Genomic DNA, 26,979 nt, shown 5'->3' with positions numbered 1-26,979 from the left:
CAGCTGTAGGGAGAGTTCATCACCAGCTGTAGGGAGAGTTCATCACCAGCTGTAGGGAGAGTTCATCACCAGCTGTAGGAGTTGCTCTCACTGATATCCCGCCAAACGAGGCTATTTGTGTGCAATAAATAAACAACCATAAAGAAACAACAAAATGCTCATCCAGAGGCGGCACTCCTAGTGGCCGGGGACTTTAAACTTACAAACTTACATCCAAACCATAGAAGAAAAAAACTCTAGAGACACATTCAAAGCTCTCCCCCGCCCTCCATTTGGCAAATCTGACCAGAATTCTATGCTCCTGATTCCTGATTACAAGCAAAAACTAAAGCAGAAAGTACCAGTGACTCTCAATCCAGAAGTGGTCAGATGGCGCAGATGCTACACTGCAGGACTGTTTTGCAGCACAGACTGGAATATGTTCCAGGATTCATCCAATGGCATTGAGGAATACACCACCTCAGTCACCGGCTTCATCAATAAGTGTATCGACGACGTCGTCCCCACAGTGACCGTACGTACATTTCCCAAACAGAAGCCATGGATTACAGGCAACATCTGCACCAGGCTTAAGGCTAGAGCTGCCGCTTTCAAGGAGAGGGACAGTAATCTGGAATCTTATGTGAAATCCTGCTACTCCTCAGACAGGAAAAGCTTCAATTCAGGTCTAAGACTGAATCCTACCGGCTCTGACGCTCGCTTGAAAACTATTACAGACTTAAAAGGGAAACCCAGCCGCGAGCTGCCCAGTGACGCGAGCCTACCAGACGAGATAAATAGCTATGCATCGTCACTTTACAAATGACCTCGACTAAGCTGTACCCCCCCTCATCGTACCCCCTGTATTTAGCCTTGTTACTGTTATGTACATTTCTTGTGTTACCGTTTGATCAAATAATTACTTTAAAAAAAAAATTTTACTTTCATTTATTTAGTAAATATTTAGTAAATATTTTCTTAACTCTATTTCTTGAACTGCGTTGTTGGTTAAGGGCTTGTAAGTATTTCACTGTATTCTGTTGTATTCGGCCTATGTGACAAATACAGTTTGATTTGATTTGACACAGCAAATGAACAACTTCAGAAAGGAATCTGGTTTGCTAGAAATAATAGTCTCCATAATCACTGGGGCACATTGGACGCAAGGCATTACAGCCACTCAATAGGGCCTCCGCAAGGAAATTGTAGCCCTGGTGTGATTGTGTCTATGCGTGCGTAGTTACCTCTCATCTGCCTCCCTCCAATCCCTCTGTCTCCTCCTTGTTCTTTCGTTTGACAGACAGGAACGAGGGAATACCTCTCCTTCCTCCTCCACTCCTCTATAAAGGTGTAGAACAGTGTTCTGTCGCTCGCCACGTCTATGATGGCCAGCCCACCGCTAGGGCTGCTGGGAGAGAGAGATGCATCCTGGGAGAGCTGGAGGGTGAAGCCCTCGTCAGTCAGAGATGAGGGGGGGGAGAGGACAGGAGGAGAGTCTTGCAACGTTTTGGGTTGAGGGGGAGGTTTGGTGTCTGTTTTGGGGGGAGGTTTGGTATCTATTTTGGGGGGCGGTTTAGGGTCTGTTTTGTGATCTGGTTTCAGGAACTGGGGACCAACAGAGACTGCTGGTTGATCAGGGAGGTGGGAGGAGTGAGCTGATTGGTGGATAGGTCGAGGGGTGGGGGTTGATTGGTTGAGAGGATGGGAAATATGAGTTGGTTGGTTGTGAGGTCTGGTGGTGAGAGGTGAATGGTGGATAGTCCTAGTGGTGTAAGGTGATTGGTTGATAGTCCTCATAATGTGAGGTGATTGGACAGAGGAGATGGTCAGTTTAACAGTTTCTTGAGTTGGGGGGATGAGGTCCCCATGAGCCCCACCTGATCTCCCCTCTTCGCTCTCTCCCAGTTGTCCCCCTGTCTCCCCCCATCTCACGTTGTTCTCTCCTGTCTCCCCTCGTCTCTCCCCCTCTTTCTCCCTCAGGGCTTGCCTCATCTCCCCCCATCTCACACTGGTCTCTCCTGTCTCTCGGTCCTCCTCAGTACGTACCAGTGCTGTCAGACCAGTCAAACTGTCCTTTGTCTCTCTGTCCTCCTCAGCACTTACCAGTGCTGTTAGATCAGTCAGACCAGTCAAACTGTCCTCTGTCTCTCTGTCCTCCTCAGCACGTACCAGTGCTGTTAGATCAGTCAGACCAGTCAAACTGTCCTCTGAGTCTTGGTTGTCAACAGCAGTGTGTATGAGTGTGTGAGCAGGTGGCAGCAGAGGGTGTTGGGAGGGCTGGTCAGACATACTAGGCCAACGATCAAAGATGTCCTGGAGTCCAGGGCTGCAGAGGAGGGAGGGTTCAGTCTCTCTCCTCTTCTCTCTCTCCTCCTCTCGCTCTCTCCCTCCATCTCTCCGTGATGCAGGTCTTTTCAACAGCCTGCTCTCACACACTGCAACACCTCTCACATCTCTCTCCTTCTCAACCCCTCCATCTCCTCCTTTTTCTCCCCTTTCCTCTCCCACTACATTTCTCATCCCCTCTCTCCTCTTCTCTCCCCGTCTCTCTGACCAGGAAGGTTCCACCTCTTCTCCACCAGTGTTCTGTGTCAGTCTGTCTGTCTGGTTATGGTTGTCTTTGGATTCATATAACAGACCACTGTGATTGTGTTGAGGTCGCTCCGTCAAACACTGGTCATGTGTGTATTTTCCCCGACCGTGATCGTCTGTCTGACCATTGCTGTGGTTGGGTTGAGGTCCTTGTTGCTCTGTTTCCCCATGGTCAGGTTGGGGTCTGTCGGTCTGACCGTAGTCTTGTTCGTGTTGAAGTCCCTCCGTGTGTCTCAGCAGGCTCCGCCTCTCTAGGAAGTGCTCTCCAACCAGCAGAGAGTCGCCCCACTCTGATAGGTTGAAGGACGACTCGCCCCATTGGACGGCCTCCTGTTCCTCTGCCTCCTGATTGGCTATGAGCCCGCTGCGTTGCCGCTGCTGGTTGGACAGGAGACTGGTCTCCATGACAACAGTCCCCTCCTTCTCTTCCTCTGATTGGTGAGAGTCGTGGCTAAACCCAGCCAATAAAGAGCTGTCGTACAGGCTGTCGAATAGGAAGCTGCTACTGCCGTTTAGACTGTTCTCATTGGTCACTGAGGAGCGATGTGCGTTAGGGGGTGGGAAGGGTTCATCATCGACATCATTATCGCCTGCCAAGATCTGTGGGAGGAAGAGTACACCACCATCATCCTTACCATCATCATCACCACCATCATCATCACCATCATCCAAACCATCATCATCATCATCATCATCACTACCATCATCACCACCACCACCATCATCCTTACCATCATCATCACTACCATCACCACCATCACTATCTTCTCCATCATCACCTCCACCATCCCCATCATCATCATCATTATAAACACTCCATCATCATAAACACCATCATCTCCATCATAAACACCATCTCCATCATAAACACCATCTCCATCATAAACATCTCCATCATAAACACCATCTCCATCATAAACACCATCATCATCATAAACACCATCTCCATCATAAACACCATCATCATCATAAACATCATCTCCATCATAAACACCATCATCATCATAAACACCATCTCCATCATAAACACCATCATCATCATAAACATCATCTCCATCATAAACACCATCATCATCATAAACACCATCATCATCATAAACACCATCTCCATCATAAACACCATCATCATCATAAACACCATCATCATCATAAACACCATCATTATAAACACCATCATCATTATAAACACCATCATCATCATAAACACCATCTCCATCATAAACACCATCATCATCATAAACACCATTTCCATCATAATCTCCATCATAAACACCATAATCATAAACACCATCTCCATCATAAACACCATCTCCATCATAAACACCATCTCCATCATAAACACCATCATCATAAACACCATCTCCATCATAAACACCATCATCATAAACACCATCATCATCATCTCCATCATAAACACCATCATCATCATAAACACCATCATCATCATAAACACCATCATCATAAACACCATCTCCATCATAAACACCATCTCCATCATAAACACCATCTCCATCATAAACATCATCATAAACACCATCATCATCATAAACACCATCATCATTATAAACACCATCTCCATCATAAACACCATCTCCATCATAAACACCATCTCCATCAAACACCATCTCCATCATAAACATCATCTCCATCATAAACACCATCTCCATCATAAACACCATCTCCATCATAAACACCATCTCCATCATAAACACCATCTCCATCCTAAACACCATCATCATCATAAACACCATCATCATCATAAACACCATCTCCATCATAAACACCATCTCCATCATAAACACCATCATCATAAACACCATCATCATGAACACCATCATCATCATAAACACCATCATCATCATAAACACCATCATCATCATAAACACCATCATCATCATAAACACCATCTCCATTATAAACATCATCTCCATCATGAACACCATCTCCATCATAAACACCATCTCCATCATAAACACCATCATCATCATAAACACCATCATCATAAACACCATTTCCATCACAATCTCCATCATAAACACCATAATCATAAACACCATCTCCATCATAAACACCATCATCATAAAACACCATCATCATCATAAACACCATCTCCATTATAAACATCATCTCCATCATGAACACCATCTCCATCATAAACACCATCATCATAAAACACCATCTCCATCATAAACACCATCATCATCATAAACACCATCATCATAAACACCATTTCCATCATAATCTCCATCATAAACACCATAATCATAAACACCATCTCCATCATAAACACCATCTCCATCATAAACACCATCATCATCATAAACACCATCATCATAAACACCATCTCCATCATAAACACCATCATCATAAACACCATCTCCATCATAAACACCATCATCATAAACACCATCATCATTATAAACACCATCATCATCATCATCATCTCCATCATAAACACCATCATCATCATAAACACCATCTCCATCATAAACACCATCATCATTATAAACACCATCATCATAAACACCATCTCCATCATAAACACCATCTCCATCATAAACACCATCTCCATCATAAACATCATCATAAACACCATCATCATCATAAACACCATCTCCATCATAAACACCATCTCCATCATAAACACCATCATCATCATCATCATCTCCATCATAAACACCATCATCATCATAAACACCATCTCCATCATAAACACCATCATCATTATAAACACCATCATCATAAACACCATCTCCATCATAAACACCATCTCCATCATAAACACCATCTCCATCATAAACACCATCTCCATCATAAACACCATCTCCATCATAAACATCATCATAAACACCATCATCATCATAAACACCATCATCATTATAAACACCATCTCCATCATAAACACCATCATCATCATAAACACCATCTCCATCATAAACACCATCATCATCAAACACCATCTCCATCATAAACATCATCTCCATCATAAACACCATCATCATTATAAACACCATCATCATCATAAACACCATCTCCATCATAAACACCATCTCCATCATAAACACCATCTCCATCATAAACACCATCTCCATCATAAACACCATCATCATCATAAACACCATCATCATCAAAAACACCATCTCCATCATAAACACCATCATCATCATAGACACCATCATCATAAACACCATTTCCATCATAATCTCCATCATAAACACCATCTCCATCATAAACACCATCATCATGAACACCATCATCATCATAAACACCATCATCATCATAAACACCATCATCATCATAAACACCATCATCATCATAAACACCATCTCCATTATAAACATCATCTCCATCATAAACACCATCTCCATCATAAACACCATCATCATAAAACACCATCTCCATCATAAACACCATCTCCATCATAAACACCATCATTAACACCATCTCCATCATAAACACCATCTCCACCATAAACACCATCTCCATCATAAACACCATCATCATAAACACCATCTCCACCATCTCCATCATAAACACCATCTCCATCATAAACACCATCTCCATCATAAACACCATCATGAACACCATCATCATCATAAACACCATCTCCATTATAAACATCATCTCCATCATAAACACCATCATCATCATAAACACCATCTCCATCATAAATACCATCTCCATCATAAATACCATCTCCATCATAAATACCATCTCCATCAGAAACACCATCATCATCATAAACACCATCATCATCATAAACACCATCATTATAAACACCATCATCATTATAAACACCATCTCCATCATAAACACCATCTCCATCATAAACACCATCTCCATCATAAACACCATCATCATCATCATAAACACCATCATCATCATAAATACCATCTTCATCATAAATACCATCTTCATCATAAACACCATCATCATCATCATAAACACCATCATCATCATCATCATCATCATCATCATCATAAATACCATCTTATAATATAATAATAATATATGCCATTTAGCAGACGCTTTTCATCATAAATACCATCTTCATCATGAACACCATCATCATCATCAACACCATCATCATCATCAACACCATCTCCATCATAAACACCATCATCATCATAAATACCATCATCATAAATACCATCATCATCATCATAAACACCATCATCACAAACACCATCTCCATCATAAACACCATCATCGTAAACACCATCTCCATCATAAACACCATCTCCATCATAAACACCATCTCCATCATAAACACCATCTCCATCATAAACACCATCTCCATCATAAATCACCATCTCCATCATAAACACCATCATCATCATAAACACCATCATCATCAAAAACACCATCTCCATCATAAACACCATCATCATCATCATAAACACCATCATCATAAACACCATTTCCATCATAATCTCCATCATAAACACCATCTCCATCATAAACACCATCTCCATCATAAACACCATCATCATGAACACCATCATCATCATAAACACCATCATCATCATCATAAACACCATCTCAATCATAAACACCATCTCCATCATAAACACCATCTCCATTATAAACATCATCTCCATCATGAACACCATCTCCATCATAAACACCATCTCCATCATAAACACCATCTCCATCATAAACACCATCATCATAAAACACCATCTCCATCATAAACACCATCTCCATCATAAACACCATCATTAACACCATCTCCATCATAAACACCATCTCCATCATAAACACCATCTCCATCATAAACACCATCTCCATCATAAACACCATCTCCATCATAAACACCATCTCCATCATAAACACCATCTCCACCATAAACACCATCTCCACCATAAACACCATCTCCATCATAAACACCATCATCAAACACCATCATCATAAACACCATCTCCACCATCTCCATCATAAACACCATCATCATAAACACCATCATCATAAACACCATCATCATCATAAACACCATCTCCATCATAAACACCATCTCCATCATAAACACCATCATGAACACCATCATCATCATAAACACCATCATCATCATAAACACCATCTCCATTATAAACATCATCTCCATCATAAACACCATCTCCATCATAAATACCATCTCCATCATAAATACCATCTCCATCATAAATACCATCTCCATCATAAATACCATCTCCATCATAAATACCATCTCCATCATAAACACCATCTCCATAATAAACACCATCATCAAACACCATCATCATAAACACCATCTCCACCATCTCCATCATAAACACCATCATCATAAACACCATCATCATAAACACCATCATCATCATAAACACCATCTCCATCATAAACACCATCTCCATCATAAACACCATCTCCATCATAAACACCATCATGAACACCATCATCATCATAAACACCATCTCCATTATAAACATCATCTCCATCATGAACACCATCTCCATCATAAACACCATCTCCATCATAAACACCATCATCATAAAACACCATCTCCATCATAAACACCATCTCCATCATAAACACCATCATTAACACCATCTCCATCATAAACACCATCTCCATCATAAACACCATCATCATAAACACCATCTCCATCATAAACACCATCTCCATCATAAACACCATCTCAACCATAAACACCATCTCCATCATAAACACCATCATCAAACACCATCATCATAAACACCATCTCCACCATCTCCATCATAAACACCATCATCATAAACACCATCATCATAAACACCATCATCATCATAAACACCATCTCCATCATAAACACCATCTCCATCATAAACACCATCATGAACACCATCATCATCATAAACACCATCTCCATTATAAACATCATCTCCATCATAAACACCATCTCCATCATAAATACCATCTCCATCATAAATACCATCTCCATAATAAATACCATCTCCATCATAAATACCATCTCCATCATAAATACCATCTCCATCATAAACATCATCTCCATCAGAAACACCATCATCATCATAAACACCATCATTATAAACACCATCATCATTATAAACACCATCTCCATCATAAACACCATCTCCATCATAAACACCATCATCATCATCATAAACACCATCATCATCATAAATACCATCTTCATCATAAACACCATCATCATCATCATAAACACCATCATCATCATCATAAACACCATCATCGTCATCATCATCATCATAAATACCATCTTATAATATAATAATAATATATGCCATTTAGCAGACGCTTTTCATCATGAATACCATCTTCATCATGAACACCATCATCATCATCAACAGCATCTCCATTATAAACATCATCATCATCATAAACACCATCATCATCATAAATACCATCATCATAAATACCATCATCATCATCATAAACACCATCATCACAAACACCATCTCCATCATAAACACCATCTCCATCATAAACACCATCATCATCATAAACACCATCTCCATCATAATCACCATCATCATCATAATCACCATCTCCATCATAAACACCATCTCCATTATAAACATCATCATCATAAACACCATCATCATCATCATCATCATAAACACCATCTCCATCATAAACACCATCATCATCATCATAAACACCATCTCCATCATAAACACCATTTCCATCATAATCTCCATCATAAACACCATCATCATCATAAACACCATCATTAACACCATCTCAATCATAAACACCATCTCCATCATAAACACCATCTCCATCATAAACACCATCTCCATCATAAACACCATCTCCATCATAAACACCATCTCCATCATAAACACCATCATCATCATCATCATCATAAACACCATCATCATCATAAACACCATCTTCATCATAAATACCATCTTCATCATAAACACCATCATCATCATTATAAACACCATCATCATCATAAACACCATCATCATCATAAACACCATCATCATCATCATAAACACCATCTCCATCATAAACACCATTTCCATCATAATCTCCATCATAAACACCATCATCATCATAAACACCATCATTAACACCATCTCAATCATAAACACCATCTCCATCATAAACACCATCTCCATCATAAACACCATCTCCATCATAAACACCATCTCCATCATAAACACCATCATCCATCATAAACACCATCATCATAAACATCTCATCATCCATCATAAACACCATCACCATAAACACCATCTCCATCATAAACACCATCTCCATCATCACATCATAAAACACCATCATGAACACCATCATCATCATAAACACCATCTCCATTATAAACATCATCTCCATCATAAACACCATCTCCATCATAAATACCATCTCCATCATAAATACCATCTCCATCATAAATACCATCTCCATCATAAATACCATCTCCATCATAAATACCATCTCCATCATAAATACCATCTCCATCATAAATACCATCTCCATCATAAACATCATCTCCATCAGAAACACCATCATCATCATAAACACCATCATTATAAACACCATCATCATTATAAACACCATCTCCATCATAAACACCATCTCCATCATAAACACCATCATCAAACACCATCACCATAAACACCATCTCCATCATAAACACCATCACCATAAACACCATCTCCATCATAAACACCATCTCCATCATAAACACCATCATGAACACCATCATCATCATAAACACCATCTCCATTATAAACATCATCTCCATCATAAACACCATCTCCATCATAAATACCATCTCCATCATAAATACCATCTCCATCATAAATACCATCTCCATCATAAATACCATCTCCATCAGAAACACCATCATCATCATAAACACCATCATTATAAACACCATCTCCATCATAAACACCATCATCATTATAAACACCATCTCCATCATAAACACCATCTCCATCATAAACACCATCTCCATCATAAACACCATCATCATCATCATAAACACCATCATCATCATAAATACCATCTTCATCATAAACACCATCATCATCATCATAAACACCATCATCATCATCATAAACACCATCATCATCATCATAAACACCATCATCATCATCATAAACACCATCATCATCATCATCATCATCATAAATACCATCTTATAATATAATAATAATATATGCCATTTAGCAGACGCTTTTCATCATGAATACCATCTTCATCATGAACACCATCATCATCATCAACAGCATCTCCATTATAAACATCATCATCATCATAAACACCATCATCATCATAAATACCATCATAATATAATAATAATATATGCCATTTAGCAGACGCTTTTATCCAAAGCGACTTACAGTCATGTGTGCATACATTCTACGTATGGGTGGTCCCGGGAATCGAACCCACTACGCTGGCGTTACAAAGCGCCATGCTCTACCAACTGAGCTACAGAAGGACCACCATAAATACCATCATCATCATCATAAACACCATCATCACAAACACCATCTCCATCATAAACACCATCTCCATCATAAACACCATCATCATCATAAACACCATCTCCATCATAATCACCATCATCATCATAATCACCATCTCCATCATAAACACCATCTCCATTATAAACATCATCATCATAAACACCATCATCATCATCATCATCATAAACACCATCTCCATCATAAACACCATCATCATCATCATAAACACCATCTCCATCATAAACACCATTTCCATCATAATCTCCATCATAAACACCATCATCATCATAAACACCATCATTAACACCATCTCAATCATAAACACCATCTCCATCATAAACACCATCTCCATCATAAACACCATCTCCATCATAAACACCATCTCCATCATAAACACCATCATCATCATCATCATAAACACCATCATCATCATAAACACCATCTTCATCATAAATACCATCTTCATCATAAACACCATCATCATCATTATAAACACCATCATCATCATAAACACCATCATCATCATAAACACCATCATCATCATCATAAACACCATCTCCATCATAAACACCATTTCCATCATAATCTCCATCATAATCTCCATCATAAACACCATCATTAACACCATCTCAATCATAAACACCCTCTCCATCATAAACACCATCTCCATCATAAACACCATCTCCATCATAAACACCATCTCCATCATAAATACCATCTCCATCATAAACACCATCTCCATCATAAACACCATCATCATAAACACCATCTCCATTATAAACACCATCTCCATCATAAACACCATCATCATAAACACCATCTCCATCATAAACACCATCATCAAACACCATCACCATAAACACCATCTCCATCATAAACACCATCATCATAAACACCATCATCATCATAAACACCATCATTATAAACACCATCATCATTATAAACACCATGTCCATCATTATAAACACCATCTCCATCATAAACACCATCTCCATCATAAATACCATCTTCATCATAAACACCATCTCCATCATTAACACCATCATCATCATAAACACCATCATCATCATCATAAACACCATCATCATCATAAATACCATCTCCATCATAAATACCATCTCCATCATAAACACCATCTCCATTATAAACACCATCTCCATCATAAACACCATCTCCATCATAAACACCATCTCCATTATAAACACCATCTCCATCATAAACACCATCTCCATCATAAACACCATCTCCATCATAAACACCATCATCATCATCATCAAAACACCATCTCCATTATAAACACCATCTCCATCATAAACACCATCATCATAAACACCATCTCCATTATAAACACCATCTCCATCATTAACACCATCATCATCATAAACACCATCTCCATCATAAACACCATCTCCATCATAAACACCATCATGAACACCATCATCATCATAAACACCATCATCATCATAAACACCATCATTATAAACACCATCATCATTATAAACACCATGTCCATCATTATAAACACCATCTCCATCATAAACACCATCTCCATCATAAACACCATCATCATAAACACCATCTCCATTATAAACATCATCATCATAAACACCATCATCATCATCATCATCATAAACACCATCTCCATCATAAACACCATCATCATCATCATAAACACCATCTCCATCATAAACACCATTTCCATCATAATCTCCATCATAAACACCATCATCATCATAAACACCATCATTAACACCATCTCAATCATAAACACCATCTCCATCATAAACACCATCTCCATCATAAACACCATCTCCATCATAAACACCATCTCCATCATAAACACCATCTCCATCATAAACACCATCATCATCATCATCATCATAAACACCATCATCATCATAAACACCATCTTCATCATAAATACCATCTTCATCATAAACACCATCATCATCATTATAAACACCATCATCATCATAAACACCATCATCATCATAAACACCATCATCATCATAAACACCATCATCATCATCATAAACACCATCTCCATCATAAACACCATTTCCATCATAATCTCCATCATAAACACCATCATCATCATAAACACCATCATTAACACCATCTCAATCATAAACACCATCTCCATCATAAACACCATCTCCATCATAAACACCATCTCCATCATAAACACCATCTCCATCATAAACACCATCTCCATCATAAATACCATCTCCATCATAAACACCATCTCCATCATAAACACCATCATCATAAACACCATCTCCATTATAAACACCATCTCCATCATAAACACCATCTCCATCATAAACACCATCATCAAACACCATCACCATAAACACCATCTCCATCATAAACACCATCACCATAAACACCATCTCCATCATAAACACCATCTCCATCATAAACACCATCATGAACACCATCATCATCATAAACACCATCTCCATTATAAACATCATCTCCATCATAAACACCATCTCCATCATAAATACCATCTCCATCATAAATACCATCTCCATCATAAATACCATCTCCATCATAAATACCATCTCCATCATAAATACCATCTCCATCATAAACATCATCTCCATCAGAAACACCATCATCATCATAAACACCATCATTATAAACACCATCATCATTATAAACACCATCTCCATCATAAACACCATCATCAAACACCATCACCATAAACACCATCTCCATCATAAACACCATCACCATAAACACCATCTCCATCATAAACACCATCTCCATCATAAACACCATCATGAACACCATCATCATCATAAACACCATCTCCATTATAAACATCATCTCCATCATAAACACCATCTCCATCATAAATACCATCTCCATCATAAATACCATCTCCATCATAAATACCATCTCCATCATAAATACCATCTCCATCATAAATACCATCTCCATCAGAAACACCATCATCATCATAAACACCATCATTATAAACACCATCATCATTATAAACACCATCATCATTATAAACACCATCTCCATCATAAACACCATCTCCATCATAAACACCATCTCCATCATAAACACCATCATCATCATCATAAACACCATCATCATCATAAATACCATCTTCATCATAAACACCATCATCATCATCATAAACACCATCATCATCATCATAAACACCATCATCATCATCATAAACACCATCATCATCATCATCATCATCATAAATACCATCTTATAATATAATAATAATATATGCCATTTAGCAGACGCTTTTCATCATGAATACCATCTTCATCATGAACACCATCATCATCATCAACAGCATCTCCATTATAAACATCATCATCATCATAAACACCATCATCATCATAAATACCATCATCATAAATACCATCATCATCATCATAAACACCATCATCACAAACACCATCTCCATCATAAACACCATCTCCATCATAAACACCATCATCATCATAAACACCATCTCCATCATAATCACCATCATCATCATAATCACCATCTCCATCATAAACACCATCTCCATTATAAACATCATCATCATAAACACCATCATCATCATCATCATCATAAACACCATCTCCATCATAAACACCATCATCATCATCATAAACACCATCTCCATCATAAACACCATTTCCATCATAATCTCCATCATAAACACCATCATCATCATAAACACCATCATTAACACCATCTCAATCATAAACACCATCTCCATCATAAACACCATCTCCATCATAAACACCATCTCCATCATAAACACCATCTCCATCATAAACACCATCATCATCATCATCATCATAAACACCATCATCATCATAAACACCATCTTCATCATAAATACCATCTTCATCATAAATACCATCTTCATCATAAACACCATCATCATCATTATAAACACCATCATCATCATAAACACCATCATCATCATAAACACCATCATCATCATCATAAACACCATCTCCATCATAAACACCATTTCCATCATAATCTCCATCATAAACACCATCATTAACACCATCTCAATCATAAACACCCTCTCCATCATAAACACCATCTCCATCATAAACACCATCTCCATCATAAACACCATCTCCATCATAAAACACCATCTCCATCATAAACACCATCTCCATCATAAACACCATCATCATAAACACCATCTCCATTATAAACACCATCTCCATCATAAACACCATCTCCATCATAAACACCATCATCAAACACCATCATCATAAACACCATCTCCATCATAAACACCATCATCATAAACACCATCATCATCATAAACACCATCATTATAAACACCATCATCATTATAAACACCATGTCCATCATTATAAACACCATCTCCATCATAAACACCATCTCCATCATAAACACCATCTCCATTATAAACACCATCTCCATCATAAACACCATCTCCATCATAAACACCATCTCCATCATAAACACCATCTCCATCATAAACACCATCCATCATAAACACCATCTCCATCATAAACACCATCTCCATTATAAACACCATCTCCATCATAAACACCATCATCATAAACACCATCTCCATTATAAACACCATCTCCATCATTAAACATCATCATCATAAACACCATCTCCATCATAAACACCATCTCATCATAAACACCATCATGAACACCATCATCATCATAAACACCATCATCATCATAAACACCATCATCATTATAAACACCATCATCATTATAAACACCATGTCCATCATTATAAACACCATCTCCATCATAAACACCATCTCCATCATAAACACCATCTCCATCATAAACACCATCTCCATCATAAACACCATCTCCATCATAAACACCATCTCCATCATAAATACCATCTCCATCATAAACACCATCATCATCATAAACATCATCTCCATCATAAACACCATCATCATTATAAACACCATCTCCATCATAAACACCATATCCATCATAAACACCATCTCCATCATAAACACCATCATCATCATCATCATCATCATAAACACCATCATCATCATAAATACCATCTTCATCATAAATACCATCTTCATCATAAACACCATCATCATCATCATAAACACCATCTCCATCATAAACACCATCATCATCATAATAAATACCATCTCCATTATAAACATCACCATCATCATCATAAATACCATCTCCATTATAAACATCACCATCATCATCATAAATACATCTCCATCATAAACACCATCATCATCATAAATACCATCTCCATTATAAACATCACCATCATCATAAACACCATCATCATCATAAACACCATCATCATAAACATCATCATAAATACCATCATCATAAACACCATCATCATCATAAATACCATCATCATAAACACCATCATCATCATAAACACCATCTCCATTATAAACATCATCATTATTATAAACACCATCTCCATCATAAACACCATCATCATAAATACCATCATCATAAACACCATCATCATCATAAATACCATCATCATAAACACCATCATCATAAACACCATCATCATAAACACCATCTCCATTATAAACATCATCATTATTATAAACACCATCTCCATCATAAACACCATCATCATAAATACCATCATCATAAACACCATCATCATCATCATAAACACCATCATCATCATCATAAACACCATCTCCATCATAAACACCATCATCATAAACACCATCATCATAAATACCATCATCAAAACACCATCTCCATCATAAACACCATCATCATCATAAACACCATCTCCATCATAAACACCATCTCCATCATAAATACCATCATCATAAACACCATCATCATCATCATCAAAACACCATCTCCATCATAAACACCATCATCATCATCATCATAAACACCATCACCATCCATCATCATAAACACCATCTCCATCATAAACACCATCTCCATTATAAACACCATCATCATTATAAACACCATCTCTATCATAAACACCATCTCCATCATAAACACCATCTCCATCATAAACACCATCTACATCCTAAACACCATCATCATCCTAAACACCATCATCATCATAAACACCATCTCCATCATAAACACCATCTCCATCATAAACACCATCATCATAAACACCATCATCATGAACACCATCATCATCATAAACACCATCATCATCATAAACACCATCTCCATTATAAACATCATCTCCATTATGAACACCATCTCCATCATAAACACCATCATCATAAAACACCATCTCCATCATAAACACCATCATCATCATAAACACCATCATCATCATAAACACCATCATCATAAACACCATCTCCATCATAAACACCATCATCATCATCATCATCATCTCCATCATAAACACCATCATCATCATAAACACCATCTCCATCATAAACACCATCATCATTATAAACACCATCATCATCATAAACACCATCTCCATCATAAACACCATCTCCATCATAAACACCATCTCCATCATAAACACCATCTCCATCATAAACACCACCTCCATCATAAACACCATCTCCATCATAAACATCATCATAAACACCATCATCATCATAAACACCATCTCCATCATAAACACCATCATCATCATAAACACCATCATCATCATAAACACCATCTCCATCATAAACACCATCTCCATCATAAACACCATCTCCATCATAATCACCATCTCCATCATAAATACCATCATCATAAACACCATCATCATCATCATCATAAACACCATCTCCATCATAAACACCATCATCATCATCATCATAAACACCTCCATCATCATAAACACCATCTCCATCATAAACACCATCTCCATTATAAACACCATCATCATTATAAACACCATCTCTATCATAAACACCATCTCCATCATAAACACCATCTCCATCATAAACACCATCTACATCCTAAACACCATCATCATCCTAAACACCATCATCATCATAAACACCATCTCCATCATAAACACCATCTCCATCATAAACACCATCATCATAAACACCATCATCATGAACACCATCATCATCATAAACACCATCTCCATTATAAACATCATCTCCATTATAAACATCATCTCCATTATGAACACCATTTCCATCATAATCTCCATCATAAACACCATAATCATAAACACCATCTCCATCATAAACACCATCATCATCATAAACACCATCATCATAAACACCATCTCCATCATAAACACCATCATCATCATCATCATCATCTCCATCATAAACACCATCATCATCAAAACACCATCTCCATCATAAACACCATCATCATTATAAACACCATCATCATCATAAACACCATCTCCATCATAAACACCATCTCCATCATAAACACCATCTCCATCATAAACATCTCCAAAAACACCAAACACCTCCATCATAAACACCATCTCCATCATAAACATCATCATCATCATCATCATAAACACCATCTCCATCATAAACACCATCATCATCATAAACACCATCATCATCATAAACACCATCTCCATCATAAACACCATCCTCATCAAACACCATCTCCATCATAAACACCATCTCCATCATAAACACCATCTCATAAACATCATAAAAACAATCATCATCATAAACACCATCATCATCAAAAACACCATCTCCATCATAAACACCATCATCATCATAGACACCATCATCATAAACACCATTTCCATCATAATATCCATCATAAACACCATCTCCATCATAAACACCATCTCCATCATAAACACCATCATCATGAACACCATCATCATCATAAACACCATCATCATCATAAACACCATCATCATCATAAACACCATCATGAACACCATCATCATCATAAACACCATCTCCATTATAAACATCATCTCCATCATGAACACCATCTCCATCATAAACACCATCTCCATCATAAACACCATCTCCATCATAAAACACCATCTCCATCATAAACACCATCTCCATCATAAACACCATCATTAACACCATCTCCATCATAAACACCATCTCCATCATAAACACCATCTCCATCATAAACACCATCATCATAAACACCATCTCCATCATAAACACCATCTCCACCATAAACACCATCTCCATCATAAACACCATCTCCACCATCTCCATCATAAACACCATCATGAACACCATCATCATCATAAACACCATCTCCATTATAAACATCATCTCCATCATAAACACCATCATCATCATAAACACCATCTCCATCATAAATACCATCTCCATCATAAATACCATCTCCATCATAAATACCATCTCCATCATAAATACCATCTCCATCATAAATACCATCTCCATCATAAATACCATCTCCATCATAAATACCATCTCCATCATAAACATCATCTCCATCAAAACACCATCATCATCATAAATACCATCTTCATCATAAAAATACCATCTTCATCATAAACACCATCATCATCATAAACACCATCATCATCATCATAAACACCATCATCATCATCATCATCATCATAAATACCATCTTATAATATAATAATAATATATGCCATTTATCAGAAACATCATAAACACCATCTCCATCATAAACACCATCATCATCATCTCCATCACCATCTCCATTATAAACATCATCATCATCATAAACACCATCATCATCATAAAAACACCATCATCATAAATACCATCATCATCATCATAAACACCATCATCACAAACACCATCTCCATCATAAACACCATCATCATAAACACCATCTCCATCATAAACACCATCTCCATCATAAACACCATCTCATCTCCATCATAAACACCATCTCCATCATAAACACCATCTCCATCATAAACACCATCATCATCATAAACACCATCATCATCAAAAACACCATCTCCATCATAAACACCATCATCATCATCATAAACACCATCATCATAAACACCATTTCCATCATAATCTCCATCATAAACACCATCTCCATCATAAACACCATCTCCATCATAAACACCATCATCATGAACACCATCATCATGAACACCATCATCATCATAAACACCATCATTATCATAAACACCATCATGAACACCATCATCATCATAAACACCATCTCCATTATAAACACCATCTCCATCATGAACACCATCTCCATCATAAACACCATCTCCATCATAAACACCATCATCATAAAACACCATCTCCATCATAAACACCATCATTAACACCATCTCCATCATAAACACCATCATCATAAAACACCATCTCCATCATAAACACCATCATCATAAACACCATCTCCATCATAAACACCATCTCCATCATAAACACCATCATCAAACACCATCATCATAAACACCATCTCCACCATCTCCATCATAAACACCATCATCATAAACACCATCATATCATAAACACCATCTCCATCATAAACACCATCTCCATCATAAACACCATCTCCATCATAAACACCATCTCATAAACATCATAAAAACACCATCTCCATCATAAATACCATCTCCATCATAAAATACCATCTCCATCATAAATACCATCTCCATCATAAATACCATCTCCATCATAAATACCATCTCCATCATAAATACCATCTCCATCATAAATACCATCTCCATCATAAACATCATCTCCATCAAAACACCATCATTCATAAACACCATCATCATTATAAACACCATCTCCATCATAAACACCATCTCCATCATAAACACCATCTCCATCATAAACACCATCATCATCATCATAAACACCATCATCATCATAAACACCATCTTCATCATAAATACCATCTTCATCATAAACACCATCATCATCATCATAAACACCATCATCATCATCATCAAATAAAAACACCATCACCATCTTATAATATAATAATAATAATATATGCCATTTAGCAGACGCTTTTCATCATAAATACCATCTTCATCATGAACACCATCATCATCATCAACACCATCTCCATTATAAACATCATCATCATCATAAACACCATCATCATCATAAATACCATCATCATAAATACCATCATCATCATCATAAACACCATCATCACAAACACCATCTCCATCATAAACACCATCATCGTAAACACCATCTCCATCATAAACACCATCTCCATCATAAACACCATCTCCATCATAAACACCATCTCCATCATAAACACCATCTCCATCATAAACACCATCATCATCATAAACACCATCATCATCAAAACACCATCTCCATCATAAACACCATCATCATCATCATAAACACCATCATCATAAACACCATTTCCATCATAATCTCCATCATAAACACCATCTCCATCATAAACACCATCTCCATCATAAACACCATCATCATGAACACCATCATCATCATAAACACCATCATTATCATAAACACCATCATCATCATAAACACCATCATCATCATAAACACCATCTCCATTATAAACATCATCTCCATCATAAACACCATCTCCATCATAAACACCATCTCCATCATAAACACCATCATCATAAAACACCATCATCATAAACACCATCATCCATCATAACACATCTCCATCATAAACACCATCATCATAAACACCATCTCCATCATAAACACCATCATCATAAACACCATCTCCATCATAAACACCATCTCCATCATAAACACCATCTCCACCACAAACACCATCTCCATCATAAACACCATCATCAAACATCATCATAAACACCATCTCCACCATCTCCATCATAAACACCATCATCATAAACACCATCATCATCATAAACACCATCTCCATCATAAACACCATCTCCATCATAAACACCATCTCCATCATAAACACCATCATGAACACCATCATCATCATAAACACCATCATCATCATAAACACCATCTCCATCATAAAATACCATCTCCATCATAAATACCATCTCCATCATAAATACCATCTCCATCATAAATACCATCTCCATCATAAATACCATCTCATCATAAATACCATCATCAAAATACCATCTCCATCATAAATACCATCTCTATCATAAACATCATCTCCATCATAAACACCATCATCATCATAAACACCATCATTATAAACACCATCATCATTATAAACACCATCTCCATCAAAACACCATCTCCATCATAAACACCATCTCCATCATAAACACCATCATCATCATCATAAACACCATCATCATCATAAATACCATCTTCATCATAAATACCATCTTCATCATAAACACCATCATCATCATCATAAACACCATCATCATCATCATCATCATAAATACCATCTTATAATATAATAATAATATATGCCATTTATCAGACACTCATCATAAATACCATCTTCATCATAAATACCATCTTCATCATAAACACCATCATCATCATCATAAACACATCATAAACATCATCAATCATCATCATCATCATCAAAATACCATCTTATAATATAATAATAATATATGCCATTTAGCAGACGCTTTTCATCATAAATACCATCTTCATCATGAACACCATCATCATCATCAACAGCATCTCCATTATAAACATCATCATCATCATAAACACCATCATCATCATAAAAATACCATCATCACCATAAATACCATCATCATCATCTCCATCATAAACACCATCATCATAAACACCATCTCCATCATAAACACCATCATCGTAAACACCATCTCCATCATAAACACCATCATCATCATAAACACCATCTCCATCATAATCACCATCATCATCATAATCACCATCATAAACACCATCTCCATTATAAACATCATCATCATAAACACCATCTCCATCATAAACACCATCTCAATCATAAACACCATCTCCATCATAAACACCATCTCCATCATAAACACCATCTCCATCATAAACACCATCATCATCATCATCATCATAAACACCATCATCATCATAAACACCATCATAAACACCATCTCCATTATAAACATCATCATTATAAACACCATCTCCATCATAAACACCATCTCCATCATAAACACCATCTCCATCATAAACACCATCATCATCATCATAAACACCATCATCATCATAAATACCATCTTCATCATAAATACCATCTTCATCATAAACACCATCATCATCATCATAAACACCATCATCATCATCATCATAAATACCATCTTATAATATAATAATAATATATGCCATTTAAACAGATCTCATCATAAATACCATCTTCATCATCTCCATCAACACCATCATCATCATCAACACCATCTCCATCATAAACATCATCATCATCATAAACACCATCATCATCATCATAAATACCATCATCATAAACACCATACCATCATCATCATCATAAACACCATCATCATAAACACCATCTCCATCATAAACACCATCATCCATCATAAACACCATCTCCATCATAAACACCATCTCCATCATAAACACCATCTCCATCATAAACACCATCTCCATCATAAACACCATCTCCATCATAAACACCATCATCATCATAAACACCATCATCATCATAAACACCATCATCATCATAAACACCATCATCATCAAAACACCATCATCATAAACACCATCTCCATCATAAAACACCATTTCCATCATAAACACCATCTCCATCATAAACACCATCTCCATCATAAACACCATCATCATCATAAACACCATCATCATCATAAACACCATCATCATCATCATCATAAACACCATCATCATCATAAACACCATCTCCATTATAAACATCATCTCCATCAAACACCATCTCCATCATAAACACCATCTCATCATCATAAACACCATCATCATCATAAACACCATCTCCATCATAAACACCATCATCACCATCTCATCATAAACACCATCTCCATCATAAACACCATCTCCATCATAAACACCATCATCATAAACACCATCTCCATCATAAACACCATCTCCATCATAAACACCATCTCCATCATAAACACCATCTCCATCATAAACACCATCATCATAAACACCATCATCAAAACACCATCTCCATCATAAACACCATCTCCATCCATCTCCATCATAAACACCATCATCATAAACACCATCATCATAAACACCATCATAAACACCATCTCCATCATAAACACCATCTCCATCATAAAACACCATCTCCATCATAAACATCATCATCATAAACACCATCATCATCATAAACACCATCTCCATCATCAATAAATCATAAATACCATCTCCATCATAAATACCATCTCCATCATAAATACCATCTCCATCAATACCATCTCCATCATAAATACCATCTCCATCATAAATACCATCTCCATCATAAATACCATCTCCATCATAAATACCATCTCTATCATAAACATCATCATCAAACACCATCATCATCATAAACATCATTATAAACACCATCATCATTATAAACACCATCTCCATCATAAACACCATCTCCATCATAAACACCATCTCCATCATAAACACCATCATCATCATCATAAACACCATCATCATCATAAATACCATCTTCATCATAAATACCATCTTCATCATAAACACCATCATCATCATCATAAACACCATCATCATCATCATCATCATCATAAATACCATCTTATAATATAATAATAATATATGCCATTTAGCAGACGCTTTTCATCATAAATACCATCTTCATCATGAACACCATCATCATCATCAACAGCATCTCCATTATAAACATCATCATCATCATAAACACCATCATCATCATAAATACCATCATCATAAATACCATCATCATCATCATAAACACCATCATCACAAACACCATCTCCATCATAAACACCATCATCATAAAACACCATCATCATAAATCATAAACCATCTCCATCATAAACACCATCATCATCATCAAACACCATCTCCATAAACACCATCTCCATAAACACCATCATCATATCATCAAAAACACCATCATCCATCCATCATAAATACATCATCATCATCATAAACAAACAAACCATCTCCATCATAAACACCATCATCATAAAACACCATCTCCATCATCATCATCAAAACACCATCTCCATCATAAAACACACCATCATCATAAACCATCATCATAAACATCATCATAAACACCATCATCATCATCTCATCATCATAAAAACACCATCATCATAAACACCATCTCCATCATCATCTCCATCTCCATCATAAACACCATCTCCATCATAAACACCATCATCATCATCATCATCATAAACATCATCATCATAAACACCATCATCATCATAAACACCATCTTCATCATAAACACCATCTTCATCATAAACACCATCATCATCATAAACACCATCATCATAAACACCATCATCATAAACACCATCATCATCATAAACACCATCATTAAAACACCATCACCAAAAACACCATCTCCATCATAAACACCATCTCCATCATAAACACCATCTCCATCATAAACACCATCATCATCATCATCATCATAAACACCATCATCATCATAAACACCATCTTCATCATAAATACCATCTTCATCATAAACACCATCATCATCATTATAAACACCATCATCATCATAAACACCATCATCATCATAAACACCATCTCCATCATAAACACCATCTCCATCATAAACACCATCTCCATCATAAACACCATCATGAACACCATCATCATCATAAACACCATCATCATCATAAACACCATCTCCATTATAAACATCATCTTCATCATAAACACCATCTTCATCATAAACACCATCTCCATCATAAATACCATCTCCATCATAAATACCATCTCCATCATAAATACCATCTCCATCATAAATACCATCTCCATCATAAATACCATCTCCATCATAAATACCATCTCCATCATAAATACCATCTCCATCATAAATACCATCTCCATCATAAACATCATCTCCATCAGAAACACCATCATCATCATAAACACCATCATTATAAACACCATCATCATTATAAACACCATCTCCATCATAAACACCATCTCCATCATAAACACCATTTCCATCATAATCTCCATCATAAACACCATCATCATCATAAACACCATCATTAACACCATCTCAATCATAAACACCATCTCCATCATAAACACCATCTCCATCATAAACACCATCTCCATCATAAATACCATCTCCATCATAAACACCATCTCCATCATAAACACCATCATCATAAACACCATCATCATAAACACCATCTCCATCATAAACACCATCATCATAAACACCATCTCCATCATAAACACCATCATCAAACACCATCACCATAAACACCATCTCCATCATAAACACCATCATCATCATAAACACCATCTCCATCATTAACACCATCATCATCATAAACACCATCTCCATCATAAACACCATCTCCATCATAAACACCATCATCATGAACACCATCATCATCATAAACACCATCATTATCATAAACACCATCATCATCATAAACACCATCATCATCATAAACACCATCTCCATTATAAACATCATCTCCATCATGAACACCATCTCCATCATAAACACCATCTCCATCATAAACACCATCATCATAAAACACCATCTCCATCATAAACACCATCATTAACACCATCTCCATCATAAACACCATCATCATAAACACCATCTCCATCATAAACACCATCTCCATCATAAACACCATCTCCACCATAAACACCATCTCCATCATAAACACCATCATCAAACACCATCATCATAAACACCATCTCCACCATCTCCATCATAAACACCATCATCATAAACACCATCATCATCATAAACACCATCTCCATCATAAACACCATCTCCATCATAAACACCATCTCCATCATAAACACCATCATGAACACCATCATCATCATAAACACCATCATCATCATAAACACCATCTCCATCATAAATACCATCTCCATCATAAATACCAT

At 36.8% G+C, this 26,979-nt stretch overlaps 1 protein-coding gene across 1 annotated transcript in view; it reads right to left on the bottom strand.

Moving 5' to 3' along the window:
• Positions 1-1,149: 1,149 nt before the first annotated feature.
• LOC124006929 overlaps positions 1,150-26,979 on the bottom strand; it is a 33,932-nt gene continuing 8,102 nt past the window's right edge. The window contains exon 2 of the mRNA XM_046317117.1: positions 1,150-3,171. Within this exon, the coding sequence (XP_046173073.1) occupies positions 1,150-3,171 (2,022 nt within the window). The remainder of the gene's footprint in view (positions 3,172-26,979) is intronic.

This window comes from Oncorhynchus gorbuscha, linkage group LG20, assembly GCF_021184085.1.
Source record: "Oncorhynchus gorbuscha isolate QuinsamMale2020 ecotype Even-year linkage group LG20, OgorEven_v1.0, whole genome shotgun sequence".
In the NCBI taxonomy this organism is placed as follows: Eukaryota; Metazoa; Chordata; class Actinopteri; order Salmoniformes; family Salmonidae; genus Oncorhynchus; species Oncorhynchus gorbuscha.
The sequence above is the reverse complement of the archived record's forward strand: the minus strand, read 5'-3'. Positions and strand labels throughout refer to the sequence as shown.